Source organism: Xyrauchen texanus, chromosome 22 (genome assembly GCF_025860055.1).
Source record: "Xyrauchen texanus isolate HMW12.3.18 chromosome 22, RBS_HiC_50CHRs, whole genome shotgun sequence".
Taxonomy (NCBI): domain Eukaryota; kingdom Metazoa; phylum Chordata; class Actinopteri; order Cypriniformes; family Catostomidae; genus Xyrauchen; species Xyrauchen texanus.
The window spans coordinates 12654872-12674371 of record NC_068297.1 but is presented as its reverse complement, the minus strand read 5'-3'; the positions used below and the strand labels follow the sequence as shown (position 1 = coordinate 12674371).

The following is a 19500-nucleotide window of genomic DNA, read 5'->3' as shown; positions in this document are numbered from 1 at the left end:
AGATGGATATCCATATTAGATGTCTGAGAAAATGTGCCAGTTCTGGAGATTGGAATCTAACTTTGTTAATGCACTGGAACATGGTTAGGTTGTCACAATACCAGAATAATTTTAGTAGTCCATTCAGGCCCCCATAGGGATGCTGCTACCACGATGGGTTCAAGTTTGAAAAGGGTGGAGGAAGCAGGGTGAGGAGGTAAGTTAATTAGATTGGGGCGGCCAGGTGGACGTGAACCAGCAGCCCTGGCAGAATCCTCTGAATCTGAGGGACGGGGCTGTGTCCGTGTACAAATGGATATAGCTGGGGAAGAAAGTGAGATCATTCCAATGGTTGAGATAATTTAGACATAGTTGCAAGTCTGTGCAGCATGATTTGTCTAGGGTTACGGGCTAGTTTAGTGAGCTGAAGGATGAGGCTAATGAGAGGTGATGAGAGATGAATGGACGACCTTATGGGATTATGCGCATGGCAAAATTTTGATGACCAAGGAGTGAGAGGAGATCATACTAGGTACGATTTGGATTAGATAAGAAGTTAGAGATTATTGAGATGTTCCTATCAATCTTTTTTTTGGGAAGGGAAGCTTGGAATTTTGCAGAGTTGAGCTGGATGCCTAGGAATTTGATAGACGTGGACAGACCAGCGTTTTTTTTCTTCTGAGATGGAATCCCTAAATCGGAGAAAACTTTCAGCATGGTTTTTAGGTGGAGGGCTAGAAGAGAATTATGTGGCAAGATGGTGAGGAAATCATCGAGCAGGTGTATGAGGTAGGGCAAGGAGTGGTTTTTTGATAGTATCCAGAAGTTCGCTTTGTATATAGCATGTCAAATACTTTGGAGCTTCTTTTGCATCCAAAAGTGAGGCGAACAGCAAAATAATATTTGTCATTTGTCATGTTTAAAAATGATTACCACCAAAGGAGAGAGAGAGTGTTCAGTGATTATTGACAGGTAGTCGTTCAGTTCGCAGTATCTGTGTGGAAATGTAGAGCAAATGACGTTGGTGTAGCGACCAAATGCGAGAGACTTCAGCAAAAGTAAGTGTGCGAGACGAGCTGGGTGAGGGGTTTTTGTTTTTAACGGAAAACTCACCATAGTCTATGGATCAGACTGCATTGCTGTGAGGGACTGCTGAAAGGAGGGAAGAGAGATCTATATCTGCACCTGCTAGGATTTAAGTGTGCAGGTGATTGAAGACTGGTGGAGGCTCTGTAGCTGAAGCATTGGAGGGTATGGCGAGAGGTATCACTGTTTGAAGTGAAAACGTGTTGGAATGGGCTGGAAGAGGGTTGTTGTGGGGGTTTCCAATGGTGCTGGTTGTTTGAGATGCATGGATTATTGGTGTAATGGATGTGCTTTGGTTGGGAGCAGCCGATTTGGAGCACTTGGAGCATTTTGAGGGGGTGAGCAGGTGGAGTAGGTGTTGATGGGATGAGTGAATCACTCCGTTTTGCTCCAACATACAGATCATGAAGCTGTGTTTTTTGAACGGCACGAGAACGGGATGTCTGTGGCTGCTAAAGCATGCCGTAAGCCATTAGCAGTCCATTTGGCAATATTGGGAATATCTGGGTAAACAGGCTGATCTGTTTAAATTGCCTGACCTGTACATTTTTTTTTTTTTCAGGACAAGCGCGTACAAGATTATCTTTTTTAGCACAACCAAAGCATTTCCTAATAATTTCAATACTGTATCATCAAAACAATCTTAACATTAAAGTTAAGACTTTAGAAGAAGTTAAACTTTAACATTAAAGGACAAATTAAGTGTGTCAGCATTATTTTTCAGAATGATGCACACCTGTCTCTGAAAGGACACGATATGTTTCAACAAAGGTGATTTGCACCCGAGAGCAATTTTCCTAATGGGAGAGACTAACTTACAAAGACAATTCTTGTGCAATTCTTTCATCTGTTACAAATGGAGGGACGTTCAAGCTACAAAGAGGAAGCACAGGTATAAGCGATTCATTGATTATGACTCCTGTTTGAACAACCTAATTAGCTTTTTCAATCGTGTTTAAAAAAAGATCAATCACGTTGTTTCTTCCTAGAGGCTGATAAAGTGTTGTTATTACCCACCATTTTTCCAACTGCTAGACAACACTCCTCAACACTGACTTCAGACAAGAGTTTTATACCATAACGCCGAGTTAAGATTTCACAATTGATTGCACACGGAACAGTCATGCTTCCCAAAAGAAAAAGCAGTTGGAAATAGACTTGTTAGGCAGGTGCACTAACAAAGAGACTAAAGGCTACAGCCTCTAGCGTCAGTCGCTATTGCACCTCCTGAGGTCAGGAGAATGAGGTTTGTACATATTGCACAGCTATCTATCAGCTGGCTCCCATTAAACTCACCCAACCTAAATCTCACTCCAATCCTAAATCTCACGGCACCATTGTGATGCTCCTGTTCTACCCACTCATATGGGACTCAAACCTGAGTCTCTCGCATGGGAGGTGGGTGCACTAACAAGGAGGCTAAAGGCTAAAGCCTCTAGCTTCAGTTGCTAGTGCACCTCCTGAAATCAGGAGAATGAGGTTTATACAGGGACTGGTCAGTATTTGTACAGCTTAGGAAAGTGTTACCACTGTACCCTATAGCCTCATAATCTTACTCAGAGCAATGCGTTTATATTTGAGATTTCTTCATAATATCCCATGATCAAAAAAACGTATGCTGCTCTCATACTGACTAACAGTATGTCATCTAAATACTGTAGTCTGTGTCACCTAAATATTTCTGTTCAATGTTACAGTTTTTCTCAATCGCTTTGGCTCAATTCTCGAATGAGAATAATTTTTTTCAAAACATTAAGTTCAAATCTTTGATCAATAAGTTTCTTGTTCACACCAGATTTTAATTTGTTATTTATTTAGGCAAATTGCATGTGTTTTGGCACATGTGTGCAAAAGAGTAAGTACAATTGTCTACTATTTGCACAATAACTAAGTGCACATGGCTTACTGATCAAATCTGATGAGTTGATTCTCAGTGAAATTAAATTGTCATACTCTTAGCAACTTCTAAACATTCTTTCATCGTGTGTGCTATCACGTGCAAAATGATCCATTCAATGAGCAAAATCTGTTAGACATACATGTATATTCCATAAATATCATTAAATGTTTTGCGGTTTTATAAATTTTTTGCATTTATGTCATTATGTGGCGTTTTCTGTTCACTATATATGACTTTACATGTAGTAAATTGGTAAAAATGGATATGCAAATGTGAATTTTCTGTTTACATGTAACGCATTGCTGCAAAAATACATTTACTGTATACATACAAATGTGCATATCCTTTTTGTGTACTACAGTATTGTACAGTATTGACTTTTTCCAGTAAACGTTTACCTACTGTTGAAATTGGTGTCTAAAACCTCTGCGTGATACAAAATTGTATTCAGCTAGACAAAACTGACATTCTTGTACAGTACAGTAAGCAGTCAGTGTCAATAAAAAATGTGAACAAAAATGACTTTTGTATATAACAAACATTTCCAGGGTTGACTGCCATGGTGAAAACACATCTAAAAAATTTTACCAGTACGGCTCACACAATGACAAAAATCTTTTCATTTTGGTGCATTGGCAAATTTACTGACACAATAACTAGGTTTTGAAGCATGAATAAATGTTTTGGGTGAGTTACTACGTTATTAAGACATGCAATAAAGTTGTGATTTCCCATAAAACAGTTGTGACAATTGCACTTAAAGTTTAGAGGATGTTAAGACAAAAATTAGCCAAAGAGATTAAGAAGAACTGTAATAGTTGAAGTGCACCAGAGGGCGCTCGTGAAAATATTTTGTAAATTTGACCAGGCAAAAATCCAAATCATGGAGACAACTGTAGGATACATGTGTAAAACTCAGAGCTGGGCTTTTGAATGTGCAAGAGGCTGCTAAGCTAAAATATTGGGCTCTGAGTAAATTTACCTTCCCACAAAATAACATCTGATTAACTGTCTTCTAACATCTCATGTAAAAAGTACTGTGTAGATAGCTGGTTCTGTAATGTAAAGGTGCCAATATTTGGCAACAATTTCACACATATAGCTGAGGGGTAGACTACTGCTCATCGTTATCATACTTAACCTAACACATACTGTAGGTAATATTTATTTGCTGCAGTTCTGCCCACAGCATTCCCTTTGTCTGTTCCTCTGCAGACTGGCAGCTTGACTAGTGCACCATTCATGCCATCATCACTAACCTAGACTAGAATTTCAATCTAAAGATTTAAAGGGATAGTTCACCTAAAAATGAAAATGTACTCACCCTCATGTCATACCAGATGTGTATGACTTTATTTCTTCTGCTGAACACAAATACACATTTTTAGAAGAATATGTCGGCACTGTAGGTACAATGCAAATGAATACTGGCCAGATCTTTGAATTTAAAAAGCACATAAAGGCAGCATAAAAGTAATCCATACGTCTTCAGTTGTTAAACCCATAGTTTCTGAAACTATATGATAGGAGTGGGTGATAAACAGATCAATATTTAAGTCCTTTTTTTACCATAAATATATTTTTTGGCGATTCACATTCTTCGTGCATATCACCACCTAATGGTCGGAACTGGTCAAAGGTGGAGATATAAAAAAGGACTTAAATATTGATTTGTTTCTCACCCACACCTGGGATGGCATGAGGGGGTGCGAAAATGATGAGAATTTTCATTTTGGGGTGAACAAGGCTATCCCTTTGAAACCTCATCCTCATCACTTCAAACGTTTTTCTTATATGAAAGGACATGCATTTATTCATATATCGTACTTTAATTGTATCTCTTTAATTATACCATTATGGTTTATACAGTATATAAAAGCACATCATACGTACTATTCTTTGAACAAAAGAGATAAACTTGAGGTCGAAGCCCACCCTGAATCCGCGCGTTCCTCTCGCACCTGCGCCACGGAGAAGCTCGTGAGCGCGCACTCCGTTTGAGTACCAAATAAGGACAAGAGCGCGAGCGCTTGAGATTACGTCAGTGAAATAGATGGTTGAATAAAGAGTCTTTTGCGGAGAGGCGGGAGGAAGAGGTTGAGGGGGAGCTACCGAATGTGCAGAAATTGAGAATTAACGGGAGTGTAGTCCGTAATCTCGTAACATAACGCGTCGTTGAATGCGCCGTTCGTTCATCGCCGGCCGACTGACACAGTAAGCACAGAGAGAAGCACACTTGTGGCGCTTGTCAAAGCGATATAACTCGCATTCAGTTGTATTTAGGCGGGAACTACATTCATTTTATCAAGCCACTATGAGAAATTCGTTTTCCTTATAATATGTGTCTATCTTTTTTCTTCTATGTGCAGCCGTGACGCGGTTTCCACCACAACGCAAGAAAAAACGACAGGAACGACACAGAGTGCCATTCTCTCCCTCTTTTCTGAAGAATATTCTCAGAGACATCCACGCGCCTCTGAAGACATGGAGGCGCCGGGTTTGGCACACGGGATCGCGAGCCCGCTAAACCCGCGAGAGGGCATGATCAAGAATGCGAGCCTGGAGTCGCTCCAGCTGTGTGAGAGAGACGGTAAGAACCGCTGGATCAAATGCATTCAGCCCCTGATAAATATATATATATATATATATATATATATATATATATATATATATATATATATATATATATATATATCATATATATATATATGCTATATATATATCATAACAATACGCTTATTGTAAATGCTTGTTTTCTCCTAACAATACGAATGTGCTGAGCGCCCAAATGTAGCGATACAGGTAGCCTAGGTTGGATATTTGCAAATTTTCTGTAAATCACATGTGTCACAGTATATCGCGGTTTTCTTTGTGTGTGCTGGCTGTGCTGTTACCTCGTAGTGAAATCTCTGCTCCCTATGTGGCCATGAAAGGGTCTTGCTTCAGCACCATGGACACTGCACGGTCTCAGCGTTAGCGACGCTTTTCTCTTTTAATCTCGTCTCATTAACGACGCCGTTACCATGCATGTCAGTGACGCTTGAACCGGTACTGTAAATCTGTAGAGAAAAGGAAGATAAAATGATCAAATCTATGATGTTAAGCCTCACTGTGTATTTGTGTGTGTGTGTATATATATATATATAAATATATATAAATAAAACCGCAATATATAAAATCTTATAGGCCTATACAAATATATAGGCTATATATATATTTATATACAGGGCTCGAGTTGAAGGGGGAAGCGTGGCGATGCCATTCCCGTTGTTGCAAGAAATACCAAAAAGCATCCCCTTGTAAAACCAACATCCCCCCTTACCACCCCCTTTAGATCAAGTGTGTCATGTATTACTTAGAACTAATAATGGAAGTAAAATATTTTATATTTAATTTTAATACGTTTGATAAATAACAGACTTTAATTAAGGGCAATTAACCAGTCAGAATTAGATTTCGACATGTGTGAGGTTGCCATATTTCTATAGTTGAAATCAGCTCTGGACAGGTGTACAGTTTGGATGCTGCCAGGGTGATGCTTTGGCAACCTTAAGCGCGCGAGCTCTCTTTCCACTGCGAAAAAATACGCCGGTTTTCTGAAAACACCGGTAGGTATGTCGGAGTTCGCGATGGGGTTGACTTGTCCTACCTAGTGTTCACATGATACTTCCGCTACAAGTTTTGAAATGTTTCACGCACTTTCAAACATGGTCAAGTAGTACATTGAAGTAGAAAATATGCGTTCAAGATTCTGGGCGAGCAATCAAGAAAAAACCTTTTACATGATCATAACGTGGATTCTTTTCACAAAATTAATCATAAAATGTAATTACAGAGGGTAACAGGTGCGTATTATGGCCATGTGCTCTAAGGGTCAGTGAAGTGATGCTCATTTTTGTCCTGATCTATTAAATTAAAAATACATACATAAAAAATAAATAAATAAATAAATGCAATACATACAAACCATTTACTTGAATATGATGAAAATTTTTCATTTGCTGAAATTAAAGTCAAAGTCTCATTAACATCTGAAATTCCTGAAAAAATAAATGTTTGCATGACTAGTGCAGAATAATATTTTATTGTTATTTCATAAAAAAAAAAAAAAAACAGTTAAACAATAGTTTTAAAATATGATTCATATTTTAAAACGCTTTTTGTCCACCAAATCAAAATCTTTGGGTGTAACCAACATGTAGGTAGCCATTTTGTTGTTTATACTATAAAACACAGTAAACTAGTGTTTTGTCAGTATTTAGTTTGCTGAGATGCACATTGGTACTAAGATTATTTAGTATAGATGGGCCACTTCTATTAAAAATGAATGGCTGAAATTGGAATGCCCAGCAGTCAACAGGTGTAGAAAGGAAGATGTTTAAAAAACATCTGATATTTATTTTGACATGTTTATGAAAAGGCAAATTTTGTTCATGTGGTTTAACCCTGAGAACAATTCTTGATACTTTTGACAAAAAAATTCATAAAATTATATATTTTTTAATTCCTTGTAACAATAATATATATATATATATATATATATATATATATATATATATATATATATATATATATATATATAGCCTCTGCCACATCAGCATGCTTAAACACAAATACCATACCATGACCATCAGAAATCAATTGATGGTTTATGACTAAATGTAACCAGCTTCTTACCTACAAGCAGCATCAGATATTAATTAATAGCATTGTTTTCACAGCAGAGGGTGATGTCAGGGATGCACATCACACACACACACACGCATACACACACACACACACACACACACACACACACACACACACACACACACACACACACACACACAGACACACACACACACACACACACACATGTAGTGTTTCCATGTTTTATGGGGACTTGCCATAGACATAATGGTTTTTATACTGTACAAACTTTATATTCTATCCCCTAAACCTAACCCTACCCCTAAACCTAACCCTCACAGAAAACTTTCTGCATTTTTACATTTTCAAAAAACATAATTTAGTATGATTTATAAGCTGTTTTCCTCATGGGGACCGACAAAATGTCCCCACAAGGTCAAACATTTCGGGTTTTACTATCACTTAGTGAGGACATTTGCGTCCCCACACACAGTGCACACACACACACACACACACACACACACACACACACACACACACACACACACACACACACACACACACACACATGCTGAGCAGGACACACATACTGTAGGGAGGAACCTGCTGTGGCTTTCAAAGGCAAACAGGTTTAATCTACCATCTTACATGAAGATACAGTATTTGCTCCTCACCTGGTCTGATGCCTGCATTAATGTCTGCGTGTGGGTGCTACTTCATCTGTATCTCATTTTGTCTGTGGGGATCTATTTGCTTGGTTTTGTAAGATTTTTTTCTCTCTCTCCATTTTAACAAATCCTAGTGGATTTAATCCAGTTGTATTCAGTGTTCCATAGTAATTAGCCATTTTATTGAGTGTATGTAGGAAACTCAAATGATTGAAGTGACAGATTGCAAATAAGATAAACAGGCACCCTTGGTAATTTGGAAGAGGAATGCAGGGCACTTTCAGGCTTGCACAATGACTCAACAGTTTTTTGAGAGGGAGGCAATTTTTTTAGCATCCCAGCATGAACCTATCTGAATCAGCATTAATTAGCCCAAATGGAGTGCTGTGCTGGCAGCACAGTGCCATTATCAATTTGAGTTACCACATTTACACATCAGTGGTTATTAGTTAAATTGCATCAAACTGAGGGCAAGCATAAGGCACTGTTTTTTCTGGGTTCTAATTCAACTCATTAAAGGAATAGTTCACCCGAAAATGAAAATTCTCTCATCATTTACTCACCCTCATGCCATACCAGATGTGTATATTCTTTCTTTGTTTTGCAGAACACAATGAAGATTTTTAGAAAAACATCTCAGCTCTGTAGGTCCATACAATGCAAGTAAATGGTGACCAAAACTTTGAAGCTCCAAAAAGCACACAAATAGGGTAACCAGACATAAAATAAATTCCAGGACAGTCCCGTTTTTAAGCACTTTTTATAGTGTCCCGACTAATTCTGAAAAATCGTGTTTTGTCCGGTATTTCCCTTGTCCTAAAATTCTCAGTCACGTGAGAATTCTAATCATGATGTTCATGCAAAAAAGCATGTGAATCCTGCTAAAAGTAAGTCTGCCACACAAAGTGTTGGCGATTTTTTTATGAGGCAAATTTCTGAATATGACAAGGTGCATGCAAGTGAAGGACTTTTTGCTTATCATTCCGTTGTGCATGGCCATAGATTTCTGTCGGCTGACTGCACTGTGAAAGTGCTCAAGAAATTGAATGATCCGAAATTTTCTTCTGCCTGCATCAAATCTGAAGCTGTCATATGCAACATACTCGCTTTTCTGCAGCTGGACTATCAGAAATTACTGCAACATAACAACGCTTGTTTCTCTTGGACCAGCTCTTGGAAGAATACTACACATTTTCAATGGTCTGCGTGCATACTTCATTTCTCAAGAAAAATGCCCAAAGTTTCTAAAATATATTTTCAGCGATCATTGCACTAAACTTTGGATTGGCCTCACACTCAAGTAAACAGTCACTTTTAACCGTGCACTAGAGATGGTAGAGCAAGACCAGATATCAGCCACAGAAGTGGCTTTGCACATTCATGACCTGAGAAAAGACTTGCAGGTCGGAGAACTAATTCATACACTCTGACATTAAAAAGCAGTTGGATGCCCTGGTTGAAGCTGGTGGCATGCAAGCAGATGATTTCTTTTGTGCAGCTTCTGTCACCAAAACAAATTCCTTAAAATATAAAGCTCATTCTGATTCTGCAATAAGGTTCTATTTGTTAACATTAGTAAATGCATTAGGTATCATGAACAAACAATTAACAATATATTTGTTACATCATTTATTAATCTTTGTTAATGTTAGTTAATAAAAATGCTGTTGTTCCGATAATTTTTTTTAGTCAAAATGTTTGACAATATTTTAACTTCTAGCTGGATCAGGGAAATTGGACGGTAACTCTTACACTGTAGGCAAGGCCCCTATTACTCCGCCAAGCTTCTCCAAGGTTATCTCAGAATCAAGAGATTTTTTTCATTCAGTCGTCAGTTTAGGAAGTTCTAATTGTTCCACAAGGTTTCCAATATTTTCATCAGAGGACAAAGACGTGGAACTATAGAGATCAAGATAGAATTCTTTAAAAGCATTATTAATATCAATGGCCAAGGCAAACACTTCACCACCAGCAGATTTCACTGAGAGAATGGTAGAAATACACTTTCTCTGCTCTACAGTATAAATCCTGCCAAAAGCTACCCCGCCTTGTCCCCTGACTCAAAGCACAACTGTCTCGCCCTGAACAGCCAAAACTCCTCCTTCCATGACAAAACAGCACCATATCTGTATCTCATATATGGAGTCAATTCTCCAAGGCCATCAGACGACACTGCACTTCAGCTCTGCCACGGCACACCCAAAATTCCTTCCAACTCCACGAGATCTCGTACCCTGGATTTCCCGGTGAATGAGGCACACTGCATGATCCAACCCCCAAGAACTGCCCCAAGTGCCCCCTAAGCCACAACCACAGAGGACACAGAGGACCAGCCGGTCCCCACACAAACATTGATTTCAGCCTTCAAAATTTGCTGGAATTCATGACCCTGCAAAAGGGATACATCAAAGCACCAACTATATGATGCACGCCCCCATAACAAGCCCCCATAACAACTCCAGTGTCAGACCGCCCAAGTCCAGCGCTTCCACAAAAACCCTGTAAGACAAAAGTACACAACAGAAGAAAATCTACAAAACAAACTCCAGCCAATAGGCATAAAAAACTCAAAGAATATGTAGACCATCCACACAACCGTCCCGAAGGTGACCTTCCACAAAACAAACTCCAGCTGCTAGCGGAACCAGCACAAAAAATCAAATTAAAATGGCCGTTCAAATTCCTCAGGCAGTCAAATGCATGTTCAGTGAGCCGGCCCACTCGACTGCCAAATGAGTGCAACAAATTACCCAATCACTCCAATGTCCTGCAAGAAACACTCCACAAAACAAACCAACCAATACAACCAGGCACAAAGAATGCACAGACCCATCCACAACACCATACCAAAGAGTGCCACTACACAAAACAAACTCCAGCCACTAGACAGAACCAGCACTAAAAGAAACAAAAGAAGCACCCAGCCTCCTCCAATGGTCAAGTGAATGGCCTCAACGCGAGCACCACAAAACAACCCACTTAGTCCATTGATCTCATGAAGGACATCACCCGCTGGGGACATGCAAATTATCCACGGCCATCTCTAGCATCCACTCTCAACCCGACCGGGAACATCAGTGCATAAGCGACCCTCCGCCGATGCAAGATCCTCCCACAATCCCTGAATCGACCATGTTTCTGCCCCCTCAAACCCGCAAAGACTGAGAACAACAAAACGCAGCAGTTCCTCCAAGAAAGCCCTCCCCCACTCCTTGCCCCACGCAACATGAGACAATCCCAGACAATCCCAGAAACTTCACCAGAATCTATCGGGGCCTGTCTCCCCCAGCGCATTGCCAAGCTGGAACCTCGCAAACCCCAGCCTATGGCCCACCATATCGAGGAGACCCAGAAAGAGCTCGTCCAGGGACCCCACTACATTCCGACCCTCCTAGTCCCCAGGAACTCCAACAATCCGGATGCCACTCCACCGGCCACGGCCCTCCATTTGAGTGGGCCCAACTTGAGTGGGCCCAACTGAGAGACATCCCAGAGTGGAAAGACATTCAGAGCAGCCTCGGATACTTCTACTCCAGAATCCCGCTCTCAGTTTGATTGACGAAACCTCGCTTTTCGATGAATGGGGTTGCGCGAAAAACATTGTCACTTGTCGCACCACTGAGTGGAACATGAACAAGACGGTCGTGTCTGAGAGATGGATAGAGGTTTTTCATGAGCTAGAGAGTAAGACCATCAATTTCAGAGTCTTAGCCAAGGTTGTGGAGTTTGTTTTATGTCTGCCTGGGACATCTGCATCTATGGAGCGTGTGTTCTCATTAATGAATGCAGCATGGACACCAGATAAATCTGGACTGATTGTAACAGTCATGAAGGCAATGCTTTTCACACATCGTAATTTTGGACTGAACTGCTCTGCATTTTATGATAAACTCTTGAAAGAGAGCTTAAAGCTTAAAGATTGTACAGTGAAAAAGGAGTTATATTTTGGTCTGTTCTCACCCAAAACCAACAGGATCACTTCAGAAGACATGGATTAAACCACTGGAGTCTTAAGGATAACTTTTATTTAATTGGGTAGTCATGTGAGTGTGTTTCTCAGATTTGAAGGAAAGTATTCCCTTTATTCATAGAATATTCAATTCTATTAGTTTTCTGTTGTGACGAATCAGAATTACATAATTCTTCTGCATTATACAGTATAATGTGCCCAGAGCTTTTAAATAAACTGTAAACTCTGCTAAGCTTGCATTCTGCCACAGTACATTGACTTGCCCAGAGATTGCTTGAATCTGCAGTCCTGCTCTACCTTGAAGCGTCCACAGGGACCATTACTGTCTTGTGGTCACATGTTAGATTGCTGGTTGCACACATAAAGACCTCACTGTTGTTTCAGATTTGTGGGTGTGTTGTATTTCTTAGATGTGATTTTCAGTGTGTAGAGTTAGGAGTTTTTTTTTACTTTGTTATGTAATACTGCAACCTATTCGGTAAACCTCTCACACAAGCTTTAGGTTGATATCTTACAACGTACTTAACAAAAACTTTGTTTGCTGGTTGTAAACAGCTAATCGTGATATTGCATTTTACAGAATGTATATAATATGTTTCTGATGGGTGGTGTTTGTTTAGTAAATGTATTTTTAAGCCACTGTATGCTGTCTGATCACTGTGTAAGTAAAGGTTCTTCCTCTTTAATTTATTCTACATTGATTAATGGCTTTGATTTGTTTCCATGGAAACTGCAACCATTGTTGAAGCCTGTTGAAAGACCTGTGGATGGGTTTTGAATTTGGCTGGCTATCATGAGGAGAGACACTACTGGTGTACTTGTTCTTAGTAGGTAAAACTTAATCTCATTGAGACAGGCTTGAATTAAACTTGCAATATAGATGACCTGATAGGCTAAATCAGTCTTGTGTTGAATGATTGGACAAGCTTTTAATAGCTGTCTCAGACATTGTGAGAAGTGTCTGCAGGATTTGTAAAGATTTTTTTTAATAAATCTCACTAAATTCGGTTAGATTTCTCTCAAAACAAGACTTACATTCATGCCAGTTTGCTTGTGAAGTAAATAAATCACATTTTAAGAATGTTTAGATATTTGTACTGAAAAAAAAAACTAACAATGATCAATAAATACCCATTAACCAATGTTAACATGTCATTCAGGATTTCATTTTTATTTTAATATTAAGGTCATATTCTTTTCCCTTTCTTTCTGTTTAAAAATCTCCTTCCTTTTCCTTTTCTCTGTCTCTCTCTCTCTCAGGTAAGGCAGAGGACAGTGGTGTGGTGGGAATGGAGGAGTTACCAGTTCCTCGCAATATCAAGATCAGTAACATCACCTGTGACTCTTTTAAGATTTGCTGGGACATGGACCCTCACACCACAGAGAAGATCACACATTACTTCATTGACCTCAACAAAAAGGAGAACAAGAACTCCAACAAATTCAAACACAAGGTGCTCACAGATTCATTTTACAGCAAGCTTTTATTCTTTTAGTTGATGTGTATTATTTGAGCTGAAAATAACCATTTTAATGCTTTGAATTACATTATTTGACACTAAATGTTTTTGCTATTGTCATTATTAAACACTGTTGCTAATTCAGGACATTTTGCTCTTTGTTCATGTGACATTTTCGGCAGTATTAATTTCTGCTTGAGTATTATTGAGTTTAAAAGGAGGTATAATGTGTGCATAGTTCACACATCATTTACTCACCCTTATACGGTTTCAAACTGCATGACTTTCTTTTTTGCCTTGGAACAGAAACTATGATATTTTGATGGAGATATGTGTGTTTCTCCATACAATGAGAGTCAATGGGGTTCAAAACTTGGTGCCAAAAAGGACCTAAAAGTACAGCGTGTCAAGTGCAAGAAAGTTGAATCAAGCTTCAACTTTAAGATTGCGCCAAGTGGACTGCGGTTTTATAGTGAAGAAACAAGTTACATATGGATCTGTTTCTCACCCTATACCAACCATATGGCTTCAGAAGACATGGATTAAACAATTTGAATTGTATGGATTGTCTTTATGCTCCCTTTATGTCCTTTTTGGAGCTTAGAAGTTTGGGACCCCATTGACTTGCATCCCTTTAACTATCCCTTTAAGATTTGTGATAGTTTTAATTGAAATTGTGCTGCATTTGCCTACATACAGTATGTATCATATAGCTCTGTCATTGGACATTGTAATAATCAGAAATGATTAAAATAGGTCTGTGAATTTGACGCCAGGCAGGAATAGAAATTCTTCTCTCAATGACATGCTCTCTGTCTTCAGGATGTGCCCACAAAGCTTGTTGCTAAGGCGGTCCCATTGCCCATGACAGTGCGAGGACATTGGTTCCTGAGTCCACGGACAGAGTACACAGTTGCTGTGCAAACAGCATGCAAACAGAGCGACGGAGACTATGCCATATCAGAATGGAGTGATATTGTTGAGTTCTGTACGGCAGGTAGCACACACATGCATATGACAATGAATATACTGTATGTGAGGGATAACGTACAGTCAGTCAGTTATTATCGCAAAATATATCCTGACAGTGTTATCGGGTCTTATATCAACCTGAAATTTTTGCTCTAATGACCAGCTTGCTTTACATTTTCTTGCTGATCACTTGGGTACTTCCCATATAAATAGACACATGTACATATAAAATTTAGTTTAAATTATTTTATTAGCTTAAGTTTTTTTTAATTATTTGATCACTGAATGCAGCGGTTGGCCAATCAAAATCAAGTATTCTAGAGAGCTGTGTAATAAAATCAAACTTACTGTTTTCACAAAGAATAAGGAACATTTTTATGCTTCTGCCCAGCTTTTGATGTGAATAACATTGATCTGATTTAGAAGATTAACTATGTTTGATGAAGACAAATAATACTTGTATTTATGTTTGTAGATTATTCCTCAGTGCATTTGACACAGCTGTTGCAAAAGGCTGAAGTCATTGCTGGCAGGATGCTCAAGTTTTCTGTCTTTTACCGGAATCAGCATGAGGAATACTTTCAACACTGCAGGTGATTCCGGGAAGAAAAAATTATTCAGTAAAGAAACTACACAAGGGGAGGGGGCGAGAGGAGAGATGAAGTAATGCTGGTGAAGGAAGAGAAACAGAATTTCGCTTTGTTGCCAATTTCAGTTCAGCATTACAGTAAGAAGGAAATAGTTCCCTCTTGTGGAATAATTGTCCCATTAATTGGTGGGGTTTACACACACAACATGCTGTGCTTTATGTTAAAAGCCCATTAAGTTTTTTGTGACCTTTTTGTCCATGTGCTTTGAGGTCTTCTTTGTGCTAGTTTACTCTTAAACATTGACAAAATATACATAGATAGATAGATAGATAGATAGATAGATAGATAGATAGATAGATAGATAGATAGATAGATAGATAGATAGATAGATAGATAGATAGATAGATAGATAGATAGATAGATGAAAATACGATGAAGTGTTAAAGTATATTAAATCACTCTCTCGCTCTCTCTCTCTCTCTCTCTCTCTCTCTCTCTCACACACACACACACACACACACACACACACAAACACAAACACAAACAGAGGTGTGCTTGGTGGTCAGATGATGCCTTCGTTAAAGGACAACAGTGGTAGTCATGGCTCACCTCTGAGCGGTAAATTGGAGGGTATTGTCTTCAGCTGTAACACTGAGTTTAACACAGGTCAGCCCCCACAAGATTCACCGTATGGGCGTTTCCGCTTCCAGGTGCCCGCCGAGGCCCTGTTCACCCCTGATACCCTCCTCTACTTTGGGGACTTCTACTGCATGTATACTGCCTATCATTATGTAATCCTAGTCCTGGCTCCCCGTGGCTCGCCTGGAGACCTCTACTGCACCGAACGCCTTCCTGAGCTGGATGTGACGAACAACCGCTTTCTGACACGTGTGTGTGGAGATGATGGGCGTGTGGAGTTTCGACATGCACAGGACGTGATTCTGGAGCTAATTTATACTGAACCAGTGCCATTAGCACTGGGGACTGTCTCTCACATCAGTGGCCACCAGCTAATGAGCTTGTCCACTGTCAACGCCAAGAAAGATCCCAGCTGCAAGACATGCAACATCAGTGTCGGCCGCTAACCTGTATACACTCTCTTTCAAACATTTCCATCCACACCAACCCAACCCAACCCAATAGGATGTGTATAAGACCTGCAATCTTAAAATGATACATTATACAACCAGACACAGAAGTCAAGTTGCACCAGAATCCTCCAAACATGGCCATGTGGAGCTTATAAACCTTTGGGTCCTCCCTTAGATATTGCTGAAGAACAGCATCCTTTTCATCTACATCAACATCTATTTTCAATGAACTAAGCATTGTGAGAGAAAATAATCATAGTGTTTTAGAAAAAAGAAGAAAAAAAAAAAGATAATTGGGATCCATAATATCCACAAAATCAACAACAACAATAAAAAACCCTTGGGGGGGCCTCCCATACATCCATCTAATTCTAGAAACTCTATAAACATTTACATAATTACTTGTATCCTAAATGGACCAAGCATTGCAAAAAAAAAAAAAAAAGTACAGTCCGACTTAGAAAAAAATGTAAAACAATAAGACAAACAAAAAAAATAAAAATAAATAAAGAACAGAGCAAGATCAAGGGTAAAAGCTGAATTTCCAAAAACTCTTATCCCACTGTGAACCTTTCATGTGTGTTTCTTGGTGCTTTTTCTGCTTGATATTCAGACCCCAGCCCTTTTTATCCCCAAACCATTTGTGACCTTTTTCAACACATATCGGCTCTCAGACAAGAGCATTTTGCTCAGTTCCCACTGAGGCAATTAAACTACCCGTGTCTCTTAGTTTGGACACCGAGGTCAAAGGACCCTACTTCAGAACTTGTCTCTGGAGTCTTATGCCAACCGGTCCTTTAAGCACTGATACCACCTCAGCCTTTAACTTCTCCAGTACCCTCTATTTTTTCCTTTTATACTCTGATCGCAGTTCTCCTTTAATCACAACTGTTTTTATTCATTAAACACAGTTTGTAGATATTTTGATGTTCTTGTTTTACTATTCTTTTTTGTTTTGGAGAATGTGTGTGTTGTTGTATAATGGTGTATTTTGTAACATGTTAGATCATCAAAAGATCTCTTCATTCCCTAAATAAGAATTATTTGTCTAAAATAAATGATAAATATGTTATTTGCATATCGCAGCTCAGCACTGTACTTGTTTACGTCCAGTGGTGCTTGAGGAGTCTGGTTGCTCTTATTCTTGCACACTCTGGTGGTGAAAAAGTAACATTCTCCAGATCTGGACAGTTATGCATGCAAAGATTTTTTGCTGTGTGGGGTACCTGAACTTGTTTACTTGTTCCTAAAGCTCCAAATATAGAAGCTAATCTTAACAGACATGGATGCATGGTTTATTTTACATTTTTGAAAATCCATCACTAACCATATGCTGGATTGTAGCATTTGCCCAAAACAAAATAGTTGGATATTTTTATTTTTTTAATTGTATTCTTTTGTAAGAGATCCACATGTTTATGCCTGTTATAATCACTTCAAAACTATATGTATTTAATAAAAAATATCATCTCCCACAGCACATATAAAGTATATGTTTACATTGTAAGTCAACATTTGGTCAAACAAACAAACACACACACACACACACACACACATATATATATATATATATATATATATATATATATATATATATATATATATATAGGGAGAGAGAGAGAGAGAGAGTGTTTGTGTGGATGGGTTTGAGTGGTTTACGAGGACATTTTTTATGTTACAAACTGGTAATTACAATGGTATTATGCTATTATAAGCGTTACATACTAAACAATGTTTTTTTAATGGAGGTAAACAAAGTTTTTTGTGAGGATTAGGTTTAGTGGATATAATCTATAGTTCATACAGTATAAAAATGATTATGTCTATGGCGAGTCTTCATAAGGATAGCCGCACCAACATGTGTTTGTGTGTGTGTTTGTGTGTGTGTGTAGGCAGGTTTAAGTGGTTTACGAGGACTTTTTTTGGTAATTACAATGGTATTATGATATAAATGTGGTTTATGAGAATATTTCTAGTGTCCCCAAAATTTAAATTGCTTAAAAAACATACTATACAATGTTTTATTGAAAATGTAAAAATGTAGAAAGTTATTTGTGAAGGTTAGATTTAGGGGTAGGGATAGAATCTATAGTTTGTGCAGTACAAAAATAATTATGCCTGCTGGAGAGTCATCAAAATGATCGCTGCACCAACATTTTTTATTTTGCAATATTATGCACCAACATTTATTTTGATCTACAATGAGGTATGAGCATGACTGCTTTCACCTTGTGTCATCCAATCGCTGACTTGATACACAATAGCGTGACACTAAATAAATAGGATTCATTTAATGTTTTTTAAATCAATTAATTAAAAATATGACATTGAATCTAAATATTTAAAGATTTACTTTCTCAAGTGTGCCCAGGGGTTTTCAAACTGGGGTTTGCTCTTGACATTCTCCCATGAGTCCAATTTCCTACACTGCCAGACGCCAGAAAGCAGAAGAGTTTAATAAATGGTAAAATAATTTCAAAAGGAATATCAGTTAATATACGACTATAATTAGGCTTGACTGATTTCACACACACACGCACACACACACACACACACACACACACACACACACACACACACACAAACAATGTATAATCTGAAGAGGCGGTTCATTTAGCTCTGAAAGTCAACATTTACTCACCATCGAATAATTTCAGAATCTGTATGATCTAGTATGTAACACTAAAACAGATTTAATAGGACTGTTGAATCAATTAATTTTCATATAAAGAAAGTGAACAGAACATCATAAAGGTGGTACAAATGATGCTATATTTCAAGCCTTGAAAAGTAGGGGGGCCACAAGGAGGTGCAAGGTGGTCCGCAGGAAAATCAAACGATTTTATAAATTGAATAACAGTAATAAAAAAAAAAGAAAAAAGGTTTGTGGAGGAAAAGAAATGTCACAGTGTTTATCTCTCCTTTCTTGCAACATTGGCTGTATATGTTCATAAATAGGTATATATTTATTACCTTGATTAATCTTTGTTCATGTTAGTTAATACAAATAAAATTGTTCATTGTTAGTTCCTAGTGCATTAACTAACATTAACAAATACAAATTTTGATTTTAGATCTGTATAAGATCTTCATTGTTAACTCATTTTAACAAATGGAACCTTATTGTAAAGTGCATTTAACTAAAACTATTTACC

General features: G+C 38.4%; 1 protein-coding gene across 2 annotated transcripts; it reads left to right on the top strand.

Annotated features, from left to right (window-relative positions):
• Positions 1 to 386: 386 nt before the first annotated feature.
• On the top strand, positions 387 to 17815 carry LOC127662718 (phytanoyl-CoA hydroxylase-interacting protein-like). 2 transcript variants are annotated; one of them, XM_052154004.1, is made up of 6 exons: positions 387 to 511; positions 5335 to 5555; positions 13493 to 13686; positions 14515 to 14689; positions 15140 to 15257; positions 15802 to 17815. In XM_052154004.1, exons 1-6 carry the CDS (start codon positions 441 to 443, stop codon positions 16337 to 16339), a joined length of 1317 nt encoding a protein of 438 aa, XP_052009964.1. In that variant the 5' UTR covers positions 387 to 440; the 3' UTR covers positions 16340 to 17815. The 2 variants fall into 2 exon arrangements, with proteins under 2 accessions (XP_052009964.1, XP_052009965.1); XM_052154005.1 differs by lacking the exon at positions 387 to 511 and adding an exon at positions 4996 to 5179.
• The last annotated feature ends 1685 nt before the right edge of the window (positions 17816 to 19500 follow it).